Source organism: Centroberyx affinis, unplaced genomic scaffold, assembly GCF_046629955.1.
Source record: "Centroberyx affinis isolate AG114_WGS23_722 - 3 ecotype Tasmania unplaced genomic scaffold, CSIRO-AGI_Caff_v1 ptg000632l_1, whole genome shotgun sequence".
Lineage (NCBI taxonomy): Eukaryota > Metazoa > Chordata > Actinopteri > Beryciformes > Berycidae > Centroberyx > Centroberyx affinis.
Window position 1 is genome coordinate 20,689 of NW_027279259.1, and position 15,810 is coordinate 36,498.

General features: G+C 46.6%; 1 protein-coding gene across 2 annotated transcripts in view; it reads right to left on the reverse strand.

The window, feature by feature from the left end:
- The window catches only part of plcl1 (phospholipase C like 1), a 65,080-nt gene that overhangs the window by 20,506 nt on the left and 28,764 nt on the right, over positions 1 to 15,810 (reverse strand). For both annotated transcript variants that reach the window (XM_071518768.1, XM_071518767.1), the window contains exons 2-5: positions 3,573 to 3,647; positions 3,164 to 3,451; positions 2,077 to 2,358; positions 200 to 591 (exon numbers count right to left, since the gene is read on the reverse strand). In XM_071518768.1, coding sequence (XP_071374869.1) covers positions 200 to 591; positions 2,077 to 2,358; positions 3,164 to 3,451; positions 3,573 to 3,647 — 1,037 coding nt within the window. The remainder of the gene's footprint in view (positions 1 to 199; positions 592 to 2,076; positions 2,359 to 3,163; positions 3,452 to 3,572; positions 3,648 to 15,810) is intronic.

A 15,810-nucleotide genomic window follows, 5' to 3' on the forward strand; every position in this document is an offset into this window, starting at 1 on the left:
CAATTTGCTCAAGTGGAGACAATTGGCTCCAAATCTTTACCAGTACACAAGCCATAGTACTTATGACTAATCACTGACTAATACCTGACTAATAACCAAATTTAAAGGAACAGTTCATCCCAAAATGAAAATTCTGAGTAGATAATGACAGAATTTTCATTTTGGGGGTGAACTGTTGAACCTGAAATGCCAAACCCACCTGATGTAGTAGTGGGACAGGGGCAAGTTCATGTCCTGGCACACGCCCAGTTGCTCTGGGTCCAGCAGCTGGCACTCGGGGGACTGCAGATAGAGGGCAAAGCCGTCCAGGCCCAGCAGCCCCCTCTCCCTGCCCTGGGCCGAGGGCTCGTAGCGCCGCAGCAGCTCCAAGCAGCCCTCTGTCGTGGCCAGGGACAGGCCCTGCTCCGTCTCCAGGAACAGGCGCAGGTCCTGGGGGTCCAGACACTCGCGGTCCTTGGACAGCTGCACCAGCAGAAAGTAGACGTCGGGACGGGTGCAAAGCTCACAGTAGGCCTCCTGGAACTCCTCCCGCGTCACGTGGGAGGTCAGCTTCTCCTTGCTGCGCTGGATCTCCTTGAAACGCAGACGCACCTGGGGAGGGGGACGAGATTTTGCAGATGAAAGAGAGGAGAGAGAGGGAGGAAGATGAGAGGACACATAATATTGAGAGAGAGATGGGGTGAGGCAATATAATGCCTCATTTTTCAATGACGCTTGATTCAAGTTCAGTTCTATTTTTTCATCATAGGGCACAACAATATGATCATCCCTTCTTCCATCTCACTCCTTCTCTCGTCTCTCCATCTCTTCTCCTTATCTGTCTCCGTTTCTCTCCCTATCGCTTTCTCTCTCTGCCTGCGTTTCCTCTTCCTCTCCCTATCGCTTCATCTGTCTGCGCTCAAGTCCAGGCTTGCAGAAATGTCCACCCTCTGATATCAGCTTGCTAAAATATTTGTCTGAGGTTCTTGCAGGCTGTCAGCAGGGCTCTCGCCTGTCTGCAGCAATATACAGTATATTCCCATGCTCTCCGTGTTTCCAGGGTAATTCTGTCTCTTTGTGTTTGTCTGCTGCTCAGGCAGCAGGTGATACAGCAGCTCCTATTGGGAGATGTAATAGGCCTACATGACTGACTGCACACCAGAACTCATCTACAACACCCACCGAGGAAGAAGGGGAAAAACCTCATGTCATAAGGGATTATATATTCTGCTTCTCCAAATACAATAACAGCCCATTTTATCAAGCGACACACCACTCCTGCTCTGGCTACAGCTGAGGTGTATGGAGCCTTAGTATCACCTGATGACACCTCATTCTTACACAGAGATTATCACATGACGGGGTGTTATTTACAGGATGCTGTCTGCCTGCCACAGCATGCCGTCTAGCCTTAGCCTTGTTGATACATGAGCGCTGGGTAGCTGTGTTTTATCTTGTGCGTGTTGATGCAGCAGAGAAAAGACCAAAACATATAGTTGACTCCAAAAATATGCTGTGTTAATACAAGCGTCTAAATACTGTGTCATAACTCTGATCCCTGGTTCTTGTGTGGTTTGACACACACAAGCTCTGTATGAGCGCAGAAAGTTCTTGACCTTTCATAACGACCGTGCACCTGAAAAGTCCACCACTTTGAATATGATATGAATGCTCACAATAATGTGTGAAGGCATATGCAATATCACAACTTTCAAAGGAAGACAGCAGCAGGCAATTTCTTCCATATTACAAAGTTCCATTTTGACCTGGCTCTCATCTATCAATGGCTGAGTCCAGTGTCATCTTCCTTTTAAGGTTATCGTGTTTCATTTACATGTTGCCTTTTAATGCCATCTGGAAGTCTCTCTAGGAAGAGTCAGAAAGATCACAGTATTTTCAGACCTCTTCAGATACTCTTTTGCTAAAATTCTCCATTTTAAACACAGGATTAAAAAAGTCTATGTCTGTCTTTTTGGCCACAATTATGTCATTTTAACTGCATGTACTCTGCTTTGTTTCCACATGAAGCATGATTTGGGCAGGTGTTACATTACTACACAGTGATTCAGACTTTCACCCCGGCCCTGCCCCCCTCACCTTGGCCTCCTTGATGCCGGGGCACAGTTTACAGATGGTGGCCACCGCCACGTCCTCTGGCACAATGCCGTAGCCGTCCTCGTCCACCTGGGCGAACTCGGCGGCCAGCCACTCGCTCCTCATCTTGCTTCCCGCGCTGCCCTCTACCGCCAGGCTCCCCCCCTCACCCAGCCCTCTGCCTCCCCCAGCGCCCCCGATGATGGAGGGGTGGGCCACCAGGTAGCGTAGGCCCGTCACCCAGATATTGGCCACGTCCGCCGACAACGCAACCAGGTCCAGGGACTGGAGAGAGGGATAGACAATGAAGATTAGTGGATGGATAAATGGATAGATGGATAGATGGACTGACTGATGGACTCTAAGACTATTTACTGTATATCTTTAAAGGTGTTGCATCTAGCATTTTTAAACATCAATATATAATGATCAAAGTAACTGTGATACTTTGGTATAATTACTGTAAACAAATGAGACCATGGTGGGTACGATTGGTAGCCTCTATCTTCCAGTGGAATTGTTAGTGCTAGTGTTTCTCCAAATTACAACCACATTTCCCATAAGCAAAGTCACAAAGGCCTGTCCTGTCCCTCTCCCTGGTGTCGCTCCACGTGTGTTTTGAAGAGCAATAAGGATAAAAGACGAAAATTTATTCCCTCGTTGCACCGTCTGCCATTGCCAGAAACTATGAAAGTTTTAGCTCTGTTTGCGCTGGAAGAACAGTGCAAACGGCCCTCTTCCCATTTTGTGCCATAAAGCAATGTCCCTTTGTGCTGTAAACCAATCCTGCATATTTCTCAGTGAATCCAACCTGGTGGCACACAATGTTAAATGCAGTGAAGAGACCAGTAGAGGCTGCCAATGGCCTTGGCATTGGTGTCGTTTGTTACAATAATTATACAAATGTCCCAAAATTAATGTAGTAATGATTTAGGTTTGATTTGATTCAGGTGATTTGAGGTCAGTAAGTATTTTTTCTACTTCTTTTCATTTCTCTTGACTTTAATGCTGTTTCTGTTCTCACAAGCAGTATTTGGATGTGACCTCATTAAATCCATCCATTTCCCTTCCTCCCTCCCTCCCTTCCTACCTGGTAGTCATCCCCGTGTATAATGGAGAAGGCAGCCTCCTCGGCGAGGTGTTCAGACAGAGGACCGTTATGGAGGAAGGTCTCAGTGCTTTTCCCAGTGCGAACCTCCCGGATGCTGCCCATGTCCAGCCGAGCCCGATCCCCATCCTTCTTGGATGGCTCCCAGCGCAGGCAGCTCAGGTCCGGGTCCAGGGTGTAGAAACGACAGTAAACCCTGGAGTTGGGTCGAACCTTCTTCAGTTCACATCCGCCCTGCATGAACGCCAGGCAGTCCGCTGAACTGCTTACCTGGGTTGGAAAATCAATGACACTTTTATTGACTATGTTCATTTGTAACAACAAAGTATAGAGACCATGATGGAAATTTTGAAGTGTTTCCGGTCCAGAGCGAGGTCTGTTGCTAATCTACCTTTTTCTCAGAGGGCATGCTGCTGAAGGACACTGTCTTCTTCCTGCCTCCGCCCACCTTCTGCACCGAGGGATCCTGGGAAAACACACAGACAGATGGCCAGGAGGTCAAAATGACAGGTTCATTTCTTAAGTCAGAAGTTTTTCTGTTTGTCAAGAGGTTTAGTCATAAAATTGGATTTAAGGATCAGTCACAAATTCTCAATTGCTTTTTTGTTCGCTATTCTAAATAAATAACTCCATAGTTTAAAAAAGTAGAAGCACAAGCATAGTTGACGTTTCTAAAAAGGAAGGAACTGTGTGCCAAAATGAGATTGTTTCCAATTAGTGTGCCCATTCTGGTAGGAAGGAGGTTTCAGACAGATTGCATAAGGAAACCACTGTCAATATTTCCCTGAAAAGATTATACAAGTTATTTTGGTTCCCCTATCTCCAGCCCTGCCAGACACTTGACATAACTGGTCTTCAACCAATAATTGTTTTAATTTTGACTCATCTTCCAAAGCCCGGCTGAAAATTGATTGTGCCGCTTCATTTCCTCTCTGGTAATTTTGCACCAGTCACAGCACTGAAGAGCTGCCTAGAGACTACACTCTTTCTCTCTCTCTCTCTCTCTCACACACACACACACACACACACACACACTCACACACTATCTCTAAGAAAATAAGGTACAGAGTTGTTGCACCTCACCTTATTTTCTGAGTGCATACACATACACACACACACACACACACACACACACACCTACAGAGTGCCCCTGTTAAGCTCTCTGCTTCCTGCCTCTGGCTACTTCCAGCTAACGACAGATTGATTGGCAGCTTAGTCTCTGCATGGTGGCAAATGTCAAGGTTAGGTAACTTTCATTAGCACTATGGCGTGGGATTTTCACCGAGGTCACCAATAATAGCCGAGTGGCCCTTCACCGACTTGTAATGAGCTGCGATGGTCTTAGCTGAAATGACAAGGCAGCACAATCACATTTGGCGCCGAGTGCAGAGAATGGGCCGAGTCTCGCTCTCTGCATCGATCAGCCCGCAGCACTTTATACAAATATATTCTGTTTGGAATTTAGTGTTATGTAACTGGTATATGCACTGCATTCCTGCAATTATCTGTCTTCTGAAATTCTGAAAAGAGTTGAAAGGCCTTGAAAGTGAAAAGTAAATACTGGAGAGAAAGTTGAATGGCTTTGAAAGTGAAAAAATGTCACCTATAGCACAGTATCATCCCATAGTAACAACCATAGCAACAAAACAATTTGGAGACAGTCGCTGGTTTCAATGGCTCATGCTAATGCTTTCACTTTCTAATATTTATTGGTAACGCACCATTATATTACTGCAAGAAAATAATGAGACAGGTGGGAAAATGATCCAAGTAACAAGAGATTATTAAGGAAGCAACAAAGGAAGAGGTTAAGAATTTAAAATAATTCTGGTTCCTGGATCAGAGGCACAACAAGACAGACCTGACCCTCCAGTAGGAAGTTTTTATAAGATTGTAAGAATGACAATGACCCTCTGCTCTACCTATTTCTATTCTATTCTATTCTAGACCCACTACTTGTATACACAGGTTTCAGAACCATCCCCATCCAGTGAAGCAGAAAGAAGATCTTTCTCTACTAAATCTGCAAAACCACTCACAGAGGGCCGAAGTGAGGAGACGTGTGACGGAAATGTCTTGGCTTTATTTCCCAGTATCACCTGGATCACATCATACTGCAAGCGTAGTAGAAACGCACTTGACGTCATCATGTCATTTTTTAATGAAGGGATGTTTTGGAAAAGCCAGTACTCTCACACCAACCCATGCTGCGCTCATGGTCTGAGATCAGGGAAATCCAGAATGACACAACAAAGCCGTCCCCTTTAATCTCATAATGTACACATGCACGCATAGTGACATACATTTCCTGTACTTTCAGCAAATGGCCTATATAGTGTGCGTTACGTAAACAGAGGCTGTGCTGTCAGAATGCCATGGAGAAAGAATGGAGAAAGCCAAGCTGTAAACTATTCTGCTTTTGGCAAGAAAATAGGTACAAAAATACAAATTAATCCATGAGGTGCAGTCAAATTAGCCTTCAAACTGTAGTGAAAAAGCAGTAACAGAGAATGTCAAAGTGTGTGTCCCTGTGTGTGTGTGTGATCAGGTTTTTAAGTGTGTGTGTGACAAACACAGGTAGTGGTAACCTGACATTGGTGATCAATAATGAACACGAGGGCACGGAGGGCAACCTGAGCTCAGGGTGGCAGGTTCAACAGTTCATAGACTTCCAGTGGGATGTGTGTCTTCATTCGGCCCCCAGACCGGCGATCTCTGGTTATGAAGAGCACTAATCATGTAATGTAATTGCCAGTATCATTTTGCAGCAATGGGCAAACTTCCCCGCTGGCTTGTAGTTTAACAAGCGGCGGCAGCCTGCTGGCTCCCAGGGGACCTATGTTTAAACCCTGTTGCTCACAACTCATCCGCCCCCACACACAGGGAGGAAGACAGGGACAAAGGGACAAGACAGCAGACAAAGCACAGCAGTTACTTCTGAGAGAGAGAGAGAGAGAGAGAGAGAGAGAGAGAGAGAGAGAGAGAGAGAGAGAGAGAGAGAAAGAGAGCACTGAAAACCCTCACCTCACCCCCCCATTCGCTACAGAAAAAAAACAGCAGTGCGTATCGATTTTCAATTCCAATATTCCCACACCTCCCAGCAGGCAGAGAGACAGAGAGAGGCGCAGAGGTCAGAGTTTCCAATAGAGCTCGCTTGCTTGTTTGTCTTTATTCACATAACTGTCCCACAAAATGGCTTTTTATTAAGTTGGCGGGCTCGGTCAGCGAGGAGGCCGGACAGACAGGCTTAGCGAAAGCAGGTCAGCGGGTATTTAGGTGGGCAGGGCAGAGGGGGGGGGGGGGGGGGGGGGGGGGGCTGGACTGTGTGTCTGTCTCTCTCTCTCTCTCTTGCTGTGGTAGTGGTGTTTTGTCTTTGGGGTGGCAGGGACATTTGGGAACACTGGCGTCATCGTGGCTGGCGTTACTAACCCAGCGTGTGTCTGTGTGTGTGTGTGTGTGTGTGTGTGTGTGTGTGTTGCGTATGTCAGTGCATGTCTCCTCTGTCACATCTCGCTGCGTGACACACGATGCCCTCCAGGAAATTATGGCCACGTCCCCATAAAGCTTTTACCGCTGCGCTCTGTTTGGCCTAAAAGGACATCTATCGGTTATAATCCCCGGCCCGCATTAAGCTCCGTCTCCCTCGCTCCAGTTTGTTTTATTTCTATACTCTCTCTCTAGCTCCGATGCGGTCGTTCCCTTCCATCACTGACTTGCTGCCAGGGATGAATCTCAGCACAGATGGAGAGATGGTGGAGCGCAAATGGGAAAAGCTGGAGGGAACGGAGAAGAGAAGCAAGAAAAGTCTGATGAGACGGATAAGAGAATAGGGCGAAAATGAAAGGGTGTCCTGAAAGTAGAGAGGCAAAAAAACAAAGAAGTTGAGAGGGAAAAGAGAAAGGGAACGAAACAAAGCAGAGCAAATGACTTGAAAATTGCTCATAAAGACAGAAAGGGAAACAGCAAGAAGGAGCAAATTGAATGAAAGAATAAATTTGTCAGGGAGATGAAAGGAGGAATGCGATGCAAGTGGGGAAGGGAGAGGAATGGAGGTAGAATAAATAGATATAGAACAATAGTTCATTGTACTGAACAGCCAGGCGTACCAGATGAAGTGGCTGCAGCAGCTGGCTCTTCACTCAGCCTGAGGGCAACACTCAAGGTGTTACACACAGCTAAGACGAGGCACACAATACAAGACGGTTTCATTGTCATATGACTGCGAAGAGAGGGAGGGTGTGATTAAGAAAATCTGGTTAAATTAATGAATAAACCTGAGCTAATGGATATGGCTGGTTCTCCACAAATGGTACCTATCGATATCGTTCTGATTTCTGGCATTAATAAGCATCAGAACACAAGGAAAAGCTTCAAATGTTGGATTCTTACAATGGGAACTGAGTTTTCTTGTTGTTTATGGGCATTTGAACTGAGAAAATCAACTGAGCATATTCTGATTCAGTTTAGAGAAGCAGATGGCAAAATTCATTATACAAACTTAATGTTAAATTAATGAAAGGTTAAATGAATGTTATACTATTACAGAATATAATACGGTTTCATTCAACAAAGTAAGGTATTGGACAACAACTCAGTAAAATGAGGTGAAATTCAGTGGAACTGTCCCTTTAACATATGGCCGCCGCCTGCCCGTAGCCTCCAGTGTGTCAGCTCATCCTGTACAGCGTCAATCAGCAGCCCTGCTGTCAGATATAGATTCTGGCTGAACTTTACATGACCTTAATGAGTAAATGAACCATGAGTATGAGAATAAATTTAGAACTAGACAATGCACACACACACACACACACACACACACACACAGTTATTCCTCAATCCCTATACTGTGCTCCCACCCTGCCTCGTTGTTTCCATACATTAACTAACTCATTAACCCACTTACTCACCCCACATTGATATCTCTGCACGCACACACACACACACATCCTACCCTGCGCACGTTGACGCACACACACACACACGCGCGCTACTGCACACACTCATTGCCCTCCCAACACCTGGCAGTAGCGTTAATCCAGCTCCACACCACCTCCCCCAACCAACTATGATCCCATGATCTGGCTAATGATCCCTCAGCACATCGGCAGCAGATTACCACAATAGATTACTGCAGTGGATTACCGCCGTGCTGCCGCCATCCGTAGTCCTGCAGCTGCTAATCCACAGCGAATGGGGTCCGCTGTGTATCACCGCCAGCACGGAACCAGGACTATTCAGACCAGGTCCACAAACACACACACACACACACACACACACAAAGGCATTCTGGATCAGAGCATACTACTAATGGCAGATGCTGTCATCAGCCTGAAATGGAATTAGGGTGCAATCACACCTACAGGTTGTTTACTTTGAGCCATAGTTGAAAAGTTTACTTTGTTGCATTTTTGTATTTAGTTTGTTTAGGTTCACACTGCCCAAATACAAGCAAACCAGAGAGTAAACAAAAGTCACATGGACTCACAAACAGCTTGTTTATCAGGAAGAAGTCGGAGCGTTTGGTAGCGGAGTGAATCAAAACAAATCTGATTCCAGTCCCTGTAACTCCAGCTGATGAACTTTGCACTCTTTGCTCTAACTGACCTGCTCTGGTGTTCATAGCGGTTAAGAACACAAAGAAAAGCTGAATATGAGCATCGGTCCAGACTGCAGTTTGCCCTCGGTTCATTTTGTTATGCTAGACTTTCCAAACATGAGGAACTGCTGGCTATCAGATGCATAAGGAGACATCGGTCTCCTTATACCCATAAACCCTTGTGTTTTGGGGTTGTTTCCTATAATTGGTACAATTACATTCTCACTCCTCACGAACCACACGACAGTTCTCTTGGAGGAGGACTGAGATTCCCTCACTCCTCACGAACCACACGACAGTTCTCTTGGAGGAGGACTGAGATTCCCATTTTCAGACGCCACCCGAGTTCAAATGGCATTGTTCTAAATTGGCCAAACGAATCAAATTAAATGAGTAAACAATCCAGCATTCAATTAAACTGCTCCAAATATGCTTGGTGTGAAAACCCTCTGTTGTGACATGCACTAATCTGTCATTGGGTTCATCGATAAACACATGGTGATTGTGCGCGATAAAGAGACAGACAGTGGTCAGAGAAAGAGAGAGAGGAGGAGAGAGAGAGAGGAGGAGAGAGAAAGAAAGACACTGTTTGACAGTGCAGCGGTTGCAGGGTTAAAATGTCACCCAACTGTGCAGTTGGAAGATGCCAAGGCCACATGCCCTGACACTGTGTGTATGTGTAAGGCTCTTTAAGCCTGATTTACCTTCTTTTATGGTAAATTACACACAGACACAGCGCACTGATGGAGCCCATTGTAGGAGGGGACAGAGGGAGCGTGCTGAGAAGAGGAGTGAGATGGAGGGAGTGTGACAGGGCATAAAGAAAGAGTGGTGGAGGGATAAAATCAGATAAACACTTCGGGGGATTCGTGTGAAGCCGGAATGATTAATTGATCTCTGTGACGGTGGTGTTAATGTATGTGTGTGTGCGACTCTGTGGGTGAGTGTGTGTGTGCATGTTTCAGTGCATGCCCACTGATTGTAGTTGAGTGAGTCATCTGACAGAATGTGTTAGAACTCTAATTCCTGCATTGTCTCTATTTGGTGTCGCCTTTCCCTTTTTCCAGATTCTGACAGACTGAGCGAACCACTGCCAACAACACACTCAGTTCATTTGAAAGTCACTGTAATTACAGTGCAATTATCTTTGGCCAATTAGGATCAAAACCAGTTCAGTAAATCAACACATTCAGGTCTGCAAGTTTGTTCAAACCTTCAAAACGTCTTCAAACCTGTACCACCTCTGGTTCTTGTATAATCTGTTAGTATGCCTGGGTGTGTATTTGGGGATGTGAGTACATTAACATCAATATGCCTCAACTGTGTGTGTGTGTGTGTGTGTGTGTGTGTGTGTGTGTGTGTGTGCGCGTGCATGCATACACTGTAAGTGTGTGCTGGTGAGGCTCCAGCCCCATGCTGTGTAGATGATTGTGAAGGAGAGCAGAGGTGATGAGGCCGTTTCAATCAAAGCTCTTTTCACAACAGGCTGTCTGGCACACACACACACATACACACACTCTCACTCTCTCTCTCTCTCTCTCTCTCTCTCTCTCTCACACACACACACACACCACTGATAAGTTGTGGCTAGTCTCTGGCTCTGTGCCAGTGTGCCCTAACAGAGCGAGGAGAGTCTCTGATGGATCTCAACAAGGCTTTCTGCTTCACCTTGGCAGATTTGTCACACACACACACACACACACACACACACACAACTAAGAAATAATGGCACTTGCCCCTGTGTTGACTTGGCTGATTGGGGCGTGTGTGCGTTCAAGCCTGCATGCATGTGTGTGCTGTTTTCCTGCTGTACAATACGCAAAAAACATTTGGCTGTCTCCGTCGCTTCAAATCATGTCGGCCGCCCTCCTGCGCACACTGTGCACATAAATTAAAGCCACTGTGTCACCAGAGGACACACCACCGCTACACACACACTCCAGCCAGCAACCCCTCCTGTCCGCCACCTCCTTCAAGTCTAGACAATTTCCCAGTTTCACCTCTCCAACCTCTAAATCTGCCTCGCTCTCCGTCTGCCTTTTCTCTCTCTCTCTCCTTCTCTGTCCTCCGCCGCTCCCTCTCTCTTCCTGCCATTTCTCTTTATGCTTTCCGATTCCTCTTTCGCCCCTGACCCTCTAAATGGCGCACCTACCCCTCCCTTCGTTTCTCCCTTTTTTTCCTTCGCCTTTCTCTCTTCTGCCTTTTATCTTCCTCCTCTGTCTCTCGCTCTTGGTCGCCCCCCCTCCATTTTCTCTCTGCGCTTCTTCCTTGCCCTTCTCCGTCTCTCCCATCCCATCTCTTCTCTGTTCTGCCCTTTATCTCCTTTTGTCCTCCCTTATTTCCCTCTCTCCCTCCCCTCTCCACCTCCACCCCTCCATCCCAGCATTAACGCTATCAGGGGAGGACTGGAGGGGACTTTCGGCCGTGGCCCCCGGGGGCCCTTATCCAAAGCAATGACACACTTCCAAGTCAAGAGGACAGATGTTATATAACGGCTTAAAGCTTCCCGGCTTCTCTGGTGGGCCTCTGACACCATGGATATCCACAAACACACACACACACACACACGCACACATGCATATGCACACACACGCAGGGAGGAGAGAGGAGGGAGAGAAGATGAAGCTGGAACTGGATCGAGAAGAGGGAGAGAGAGAGAGAGAGCGGGAGAAGGGAAAAAAGGGGAGAGGAGGAGGGAAAGAGAGAGGACAGAGCGGCATGGAGAGTAGATTAAGGGAAGGAGAAGGCAGAAAGATAAGGGAGAAGAAAGGCGGGAATGGAGAAGAGGAAAGACGGAGGGAGGAGAGGAAGGGCAGAGATGGGAGAAAGGCAGCGATAAAAGAGAGAGAATGGAGAAGAAAGAGATGAAGAGAAAAGAGAAGCAAGGGATAAAGACAAGGCGCGAAAGAGAGAGAGAAAGAAAGAAAGAGAGAGAGAGAGAGGAGGTCAGGAAGGCAGTCTCGACAGAAAGCCAAGCCAAGACCCGACTGGCTTCCAGAAACACAGGCAAACATCTGAGAGCTCTATTCCTGTTTGCACTGTGGGAAGAACACATGAATAGAAAGATGGAGGGAGGGAGGGAGGGAGGGAGGGAGGGAGGGAGAGGAGCAGAGACAGTTGGATGGCGGCCCTGTATGCTTCTGAAAAGGAGATGTTTAGTAAATGGCTTGATGAATCTTTCAGAGAAGCGGCAACTCCGGAGAGAGGGAGGAGGAGGAGGAGGAGGGAAACGGCCCCATTCTCAATAATTGATTGTCAAGCAATTACATGTGTGTAGGTGGGCCGTATATGACCTACGCATGGAAAAGCACATGCATCAATGTGTTGCGTGTGTGGGTGTGTGTGTGTGTGAGAGAGAGAAAGAGAGAGAGAGAGAGAGAGAGAGGGAGGGCGAGAGAGAGAGTGTGCATTTGAGTCTGAGTCTGTCTGTCCTTCTGTATGTGTGTGTGCCCATGTCTGTGCATGGGTGCTGTGTATGTGTATGTGTGTGTGTGTGTGTGTGTGTGTGTGTGTGTGTGTGTTTGCTTGAAAATGCCTCTAAAGCAGCAAAAACGTCTACAGAAGGCTCGGGCGCAGCCAGTCAGTCGGTGGGCCTGTCAAACAAGCCCAGCACCAGCCAAGAGAACAGTTATGCAACCTCCGAACCATACCCACTGTGACATTTCAGAGTAGTGACTAGGCCCTGGACACACACACTTACTTACTTGCTTATGGCAGTCCATCGTTATCGATGATGACTTCATAGCTCCCAGGGGTTTTCAGCGCTTGGTGCGCTCATGCCACCTCATATGGCTGTGTAGACCTATTCGCGATCCACACACTTTTCCACATGTGGGGCAGGTGTGTGTCAAAATAACCTCTATGCTGGATAAGTTGGTACGTTCATATATCTCAGCATAGGGGATTCGGTGCTCCCATGTGATGCCCAGAATCCTTCGCAGACAGCGGATATGAAATGCCTCCAGGGATCTAATGTGCCGCCTGTATGGTGTCCAGGCTTCAGAGCCATACAGCAGTGTGGACACACATACTGCCTGGTACACTGCTGCCTTGGTTGTTGCTTTCAGGTTTTTGTTGATAAAAACACTTGATCTTAGGCGACCAAACACGGCAGAGGCAAGGCTGATGCGGGTTTGGATGTCTTCATCGATGTTGCAGCTGTCCAAGAGGATGCTGCCGAGGCACTTGAAATGTGGTACAGTTTCCAGGGGGATGTTGTCGATGTAGAAGACAGGTGTCGTGATCTGGGAAGAGCTTTGTTGGTTGATTATTTTTGTCTTTTTTATGTTGACCTGTAGGCTGACAGCTCTGTAAGCGGCAGCTATCACGCTGAGGGCATGCTGGAGGGACTCAGGGGAGTGGGCAATCAGAGTGCAGTCATCGGCATACTGAAGCTCACAGATTTGGAGGGCAGTAGTCTTGGTGGATGCCTGGAGGCGAATAGGTTTCCATCCAGACGGAATTTAATGCTGACTCCATCTGTGCTTTGTAGGTGTTTGTGGGAGATGAGGGTGACTGCTGTGAGGAAGATGTTGAAGATAATAGGGCCTAAGACACATCCTTGTTTCACTCCTACTTTGATGTTGAAGGGGTCAGACTGTTGTCCACTTATTTGAACCCAGGCTTGCATACCATCATGAAATTGCTGGAGAATGGAGAGGAATTTAGATGGGACCCCAAATCGACTGAGTACATCCCAGAGTAGCTTTCGGTTGACTGTGTCGAATGCCTTTGACAGATCAATGAAAGCCATGTCCAGGTCTTGCTTGTGCTCTCTAGACTTCTCCTGAATTTGTCTGGCGACAAAGATCATGTCTGTGGTACTACAGTCCTTCCGGAATCCGCATTGGGTTTCTGGCAAGATGTTTTCTGCAATGTGTGTAGCCAGGCGGTGATGTTGTGATGATGGTGGCGTCTTTCCAGTCTTGTGGGACAGTCTGTGTTGTCCAGATGGCAGAGGTGAGTTGGTGCAGCTGGCGTGTGAGGAGGTAACCTCCATACTTACGTTTGAGCCTGCACTTTTGTTATTTTTTAGACCTTTGATTGCCTTACGGACTTCATGAAATTGATGAATTTCATCAAGTTGGGGAACAGAAGGGAAGCTGGGGAGTTCGTGGGGTTGCTCTGATTTAGGAGGATGCTGAAGTGTTCTGCCCATCGTTCTAGTATTTGTTGTTGATCCTTGATGAGAGTGGTGCCGTCTGCGGATCTTACTGGTGTGACATTCCTTCTCTGAGGGCCATAGGTGGTCTTGATGGCATCGTAGAGACCATGCATGTTGTTGGAGTCTGCAAGAGATTGAATTTCAGAGGCTTTCTTGACCCACCAGTCATTTTCCATCTTCCGTAGCGTTCTTTTTGTCTCTGCTTTGATGGTGGACAGTTGGTTTCTGAGGGTGGCAGATTGAGGGTTGGCTAGAGCGGTAATATGTGTCTCGCGCTTTGCGTTGAGAAGGTCGTGGATGCCGGGAGCATTTTCATCAAACCAATCTCAATGCCGTTTTTTGGTGAATCCCATCGACACTTCTGCAGCACGGTAGATGGATGAGCCCAGTGTGTTCCAGGCAGCATTTGTGTCCTCGATGGCGGAGCTTTCTGGGATGTTGCTCAGAGCAGTGACTAGGCCCTGGACATACACACACACACACACACACTATACACACACCACATTGCTATTAAAATTCCATTTCAATACCATCTCCGCTGCTGCCTAGCAACCCCAGGTGAAGGGCACTATGTGGGATAATGAAAATATAATAGTCTTGATCTGTTTTTTTTAGCTGAACAAACATGAGAGGAGAGAAGAGAAGAGAAGAGAAGAGGAGAAGAGAAGAGAAGAGAAGAGAAGAGAAGAGAAGAGAAGAGAAGAGAAGAGAAGAGAAGAGAAGAGAGGAGAGGAGAAGAGAAGAGAAGAGAAGATTTTTGAGGACATGGGAAGAGACTCTGTGTCTCTCTAAGCCTTATCAGACTTAACTGATATTAATGGAAGACAGTTTCCACCAGGAATCTGTGTGTGTGTGTGTGTGTGTTTGTGTGCCAAATAATAGCTCCAATCCTTTTCTCTCTCTCTCTCTCTCTCTCTCTCTCTCTCTCTCTCTCTCACTCTCTCTCACTCTCTCTCTCTCTCTCTCTCTCACACACAAACCGTGCCAGACTATTGTAGAGCCAGCTGTGCTCGATTGGCCACACACACACGAGCACGTAAACACTAAAAAAAAAAACCCTCAATTCTATGGCACCTGTGTCAGCTATAAACCTTCTGTCAGTCAGCAGAGCAGCGGAGAGCATGTGTGTGTGTGTGTGTGTGTGTGTGTGTGTGTGTGTATGTGTGCGTATGTGTGTATGTGTGTCACACCCATTTCCTGTGTGAGTGTCTATGCTTGAGAGGTTTTCCGCTAACAAATGCATGTGTACTTCAGCTTGACTCATTTACTCTCAGACTGTAGCTGAAACTACTGATTATTACAGTCAAGAGGGAGCGGCACAGACACCTCACATCCTGCCTAAAATCTCTTCATCGCAGCTCTCCTATGGCCAGTATGTCCTTATCTTTATGTTTTCCACAGTTGGAAAATACATGGCTACATGCAACTGCGTGTGCACTTCATTTGGAAATACACAGGATCTGATGAAGCGATCCCTTGCACTTTTAAACTAAGCTGAGTGTCTATAAGAGTGAGTCTGCCCTGTTCATGTGTGAACTTACACTAAGTGTGCATGGTCTGTGATTTTGAGTGTGTGTGACCATACATGGGTATATGGTTTGTTGGGTGTGTGTACTCAATAGTATGTCCTCTTTTTAGGCAAGGTTATTATAACTGACTAATACTGAAACTGAAATAAAATAAAATAAAATAAAATATCTGATTTCAGTCTAAGTCTTTCAGTCAAAGCCAAATGGGTGGCTTATGGTAGAGATCTAGAAATTAGTAGAAGCAACACTGACGTTAAATTAAATTGATGCATACTGTGAAACTCCTAACGTCATTTTCCAGTTATATGTACTTGTGCCCTGCTTTTTTAACATCAATAGC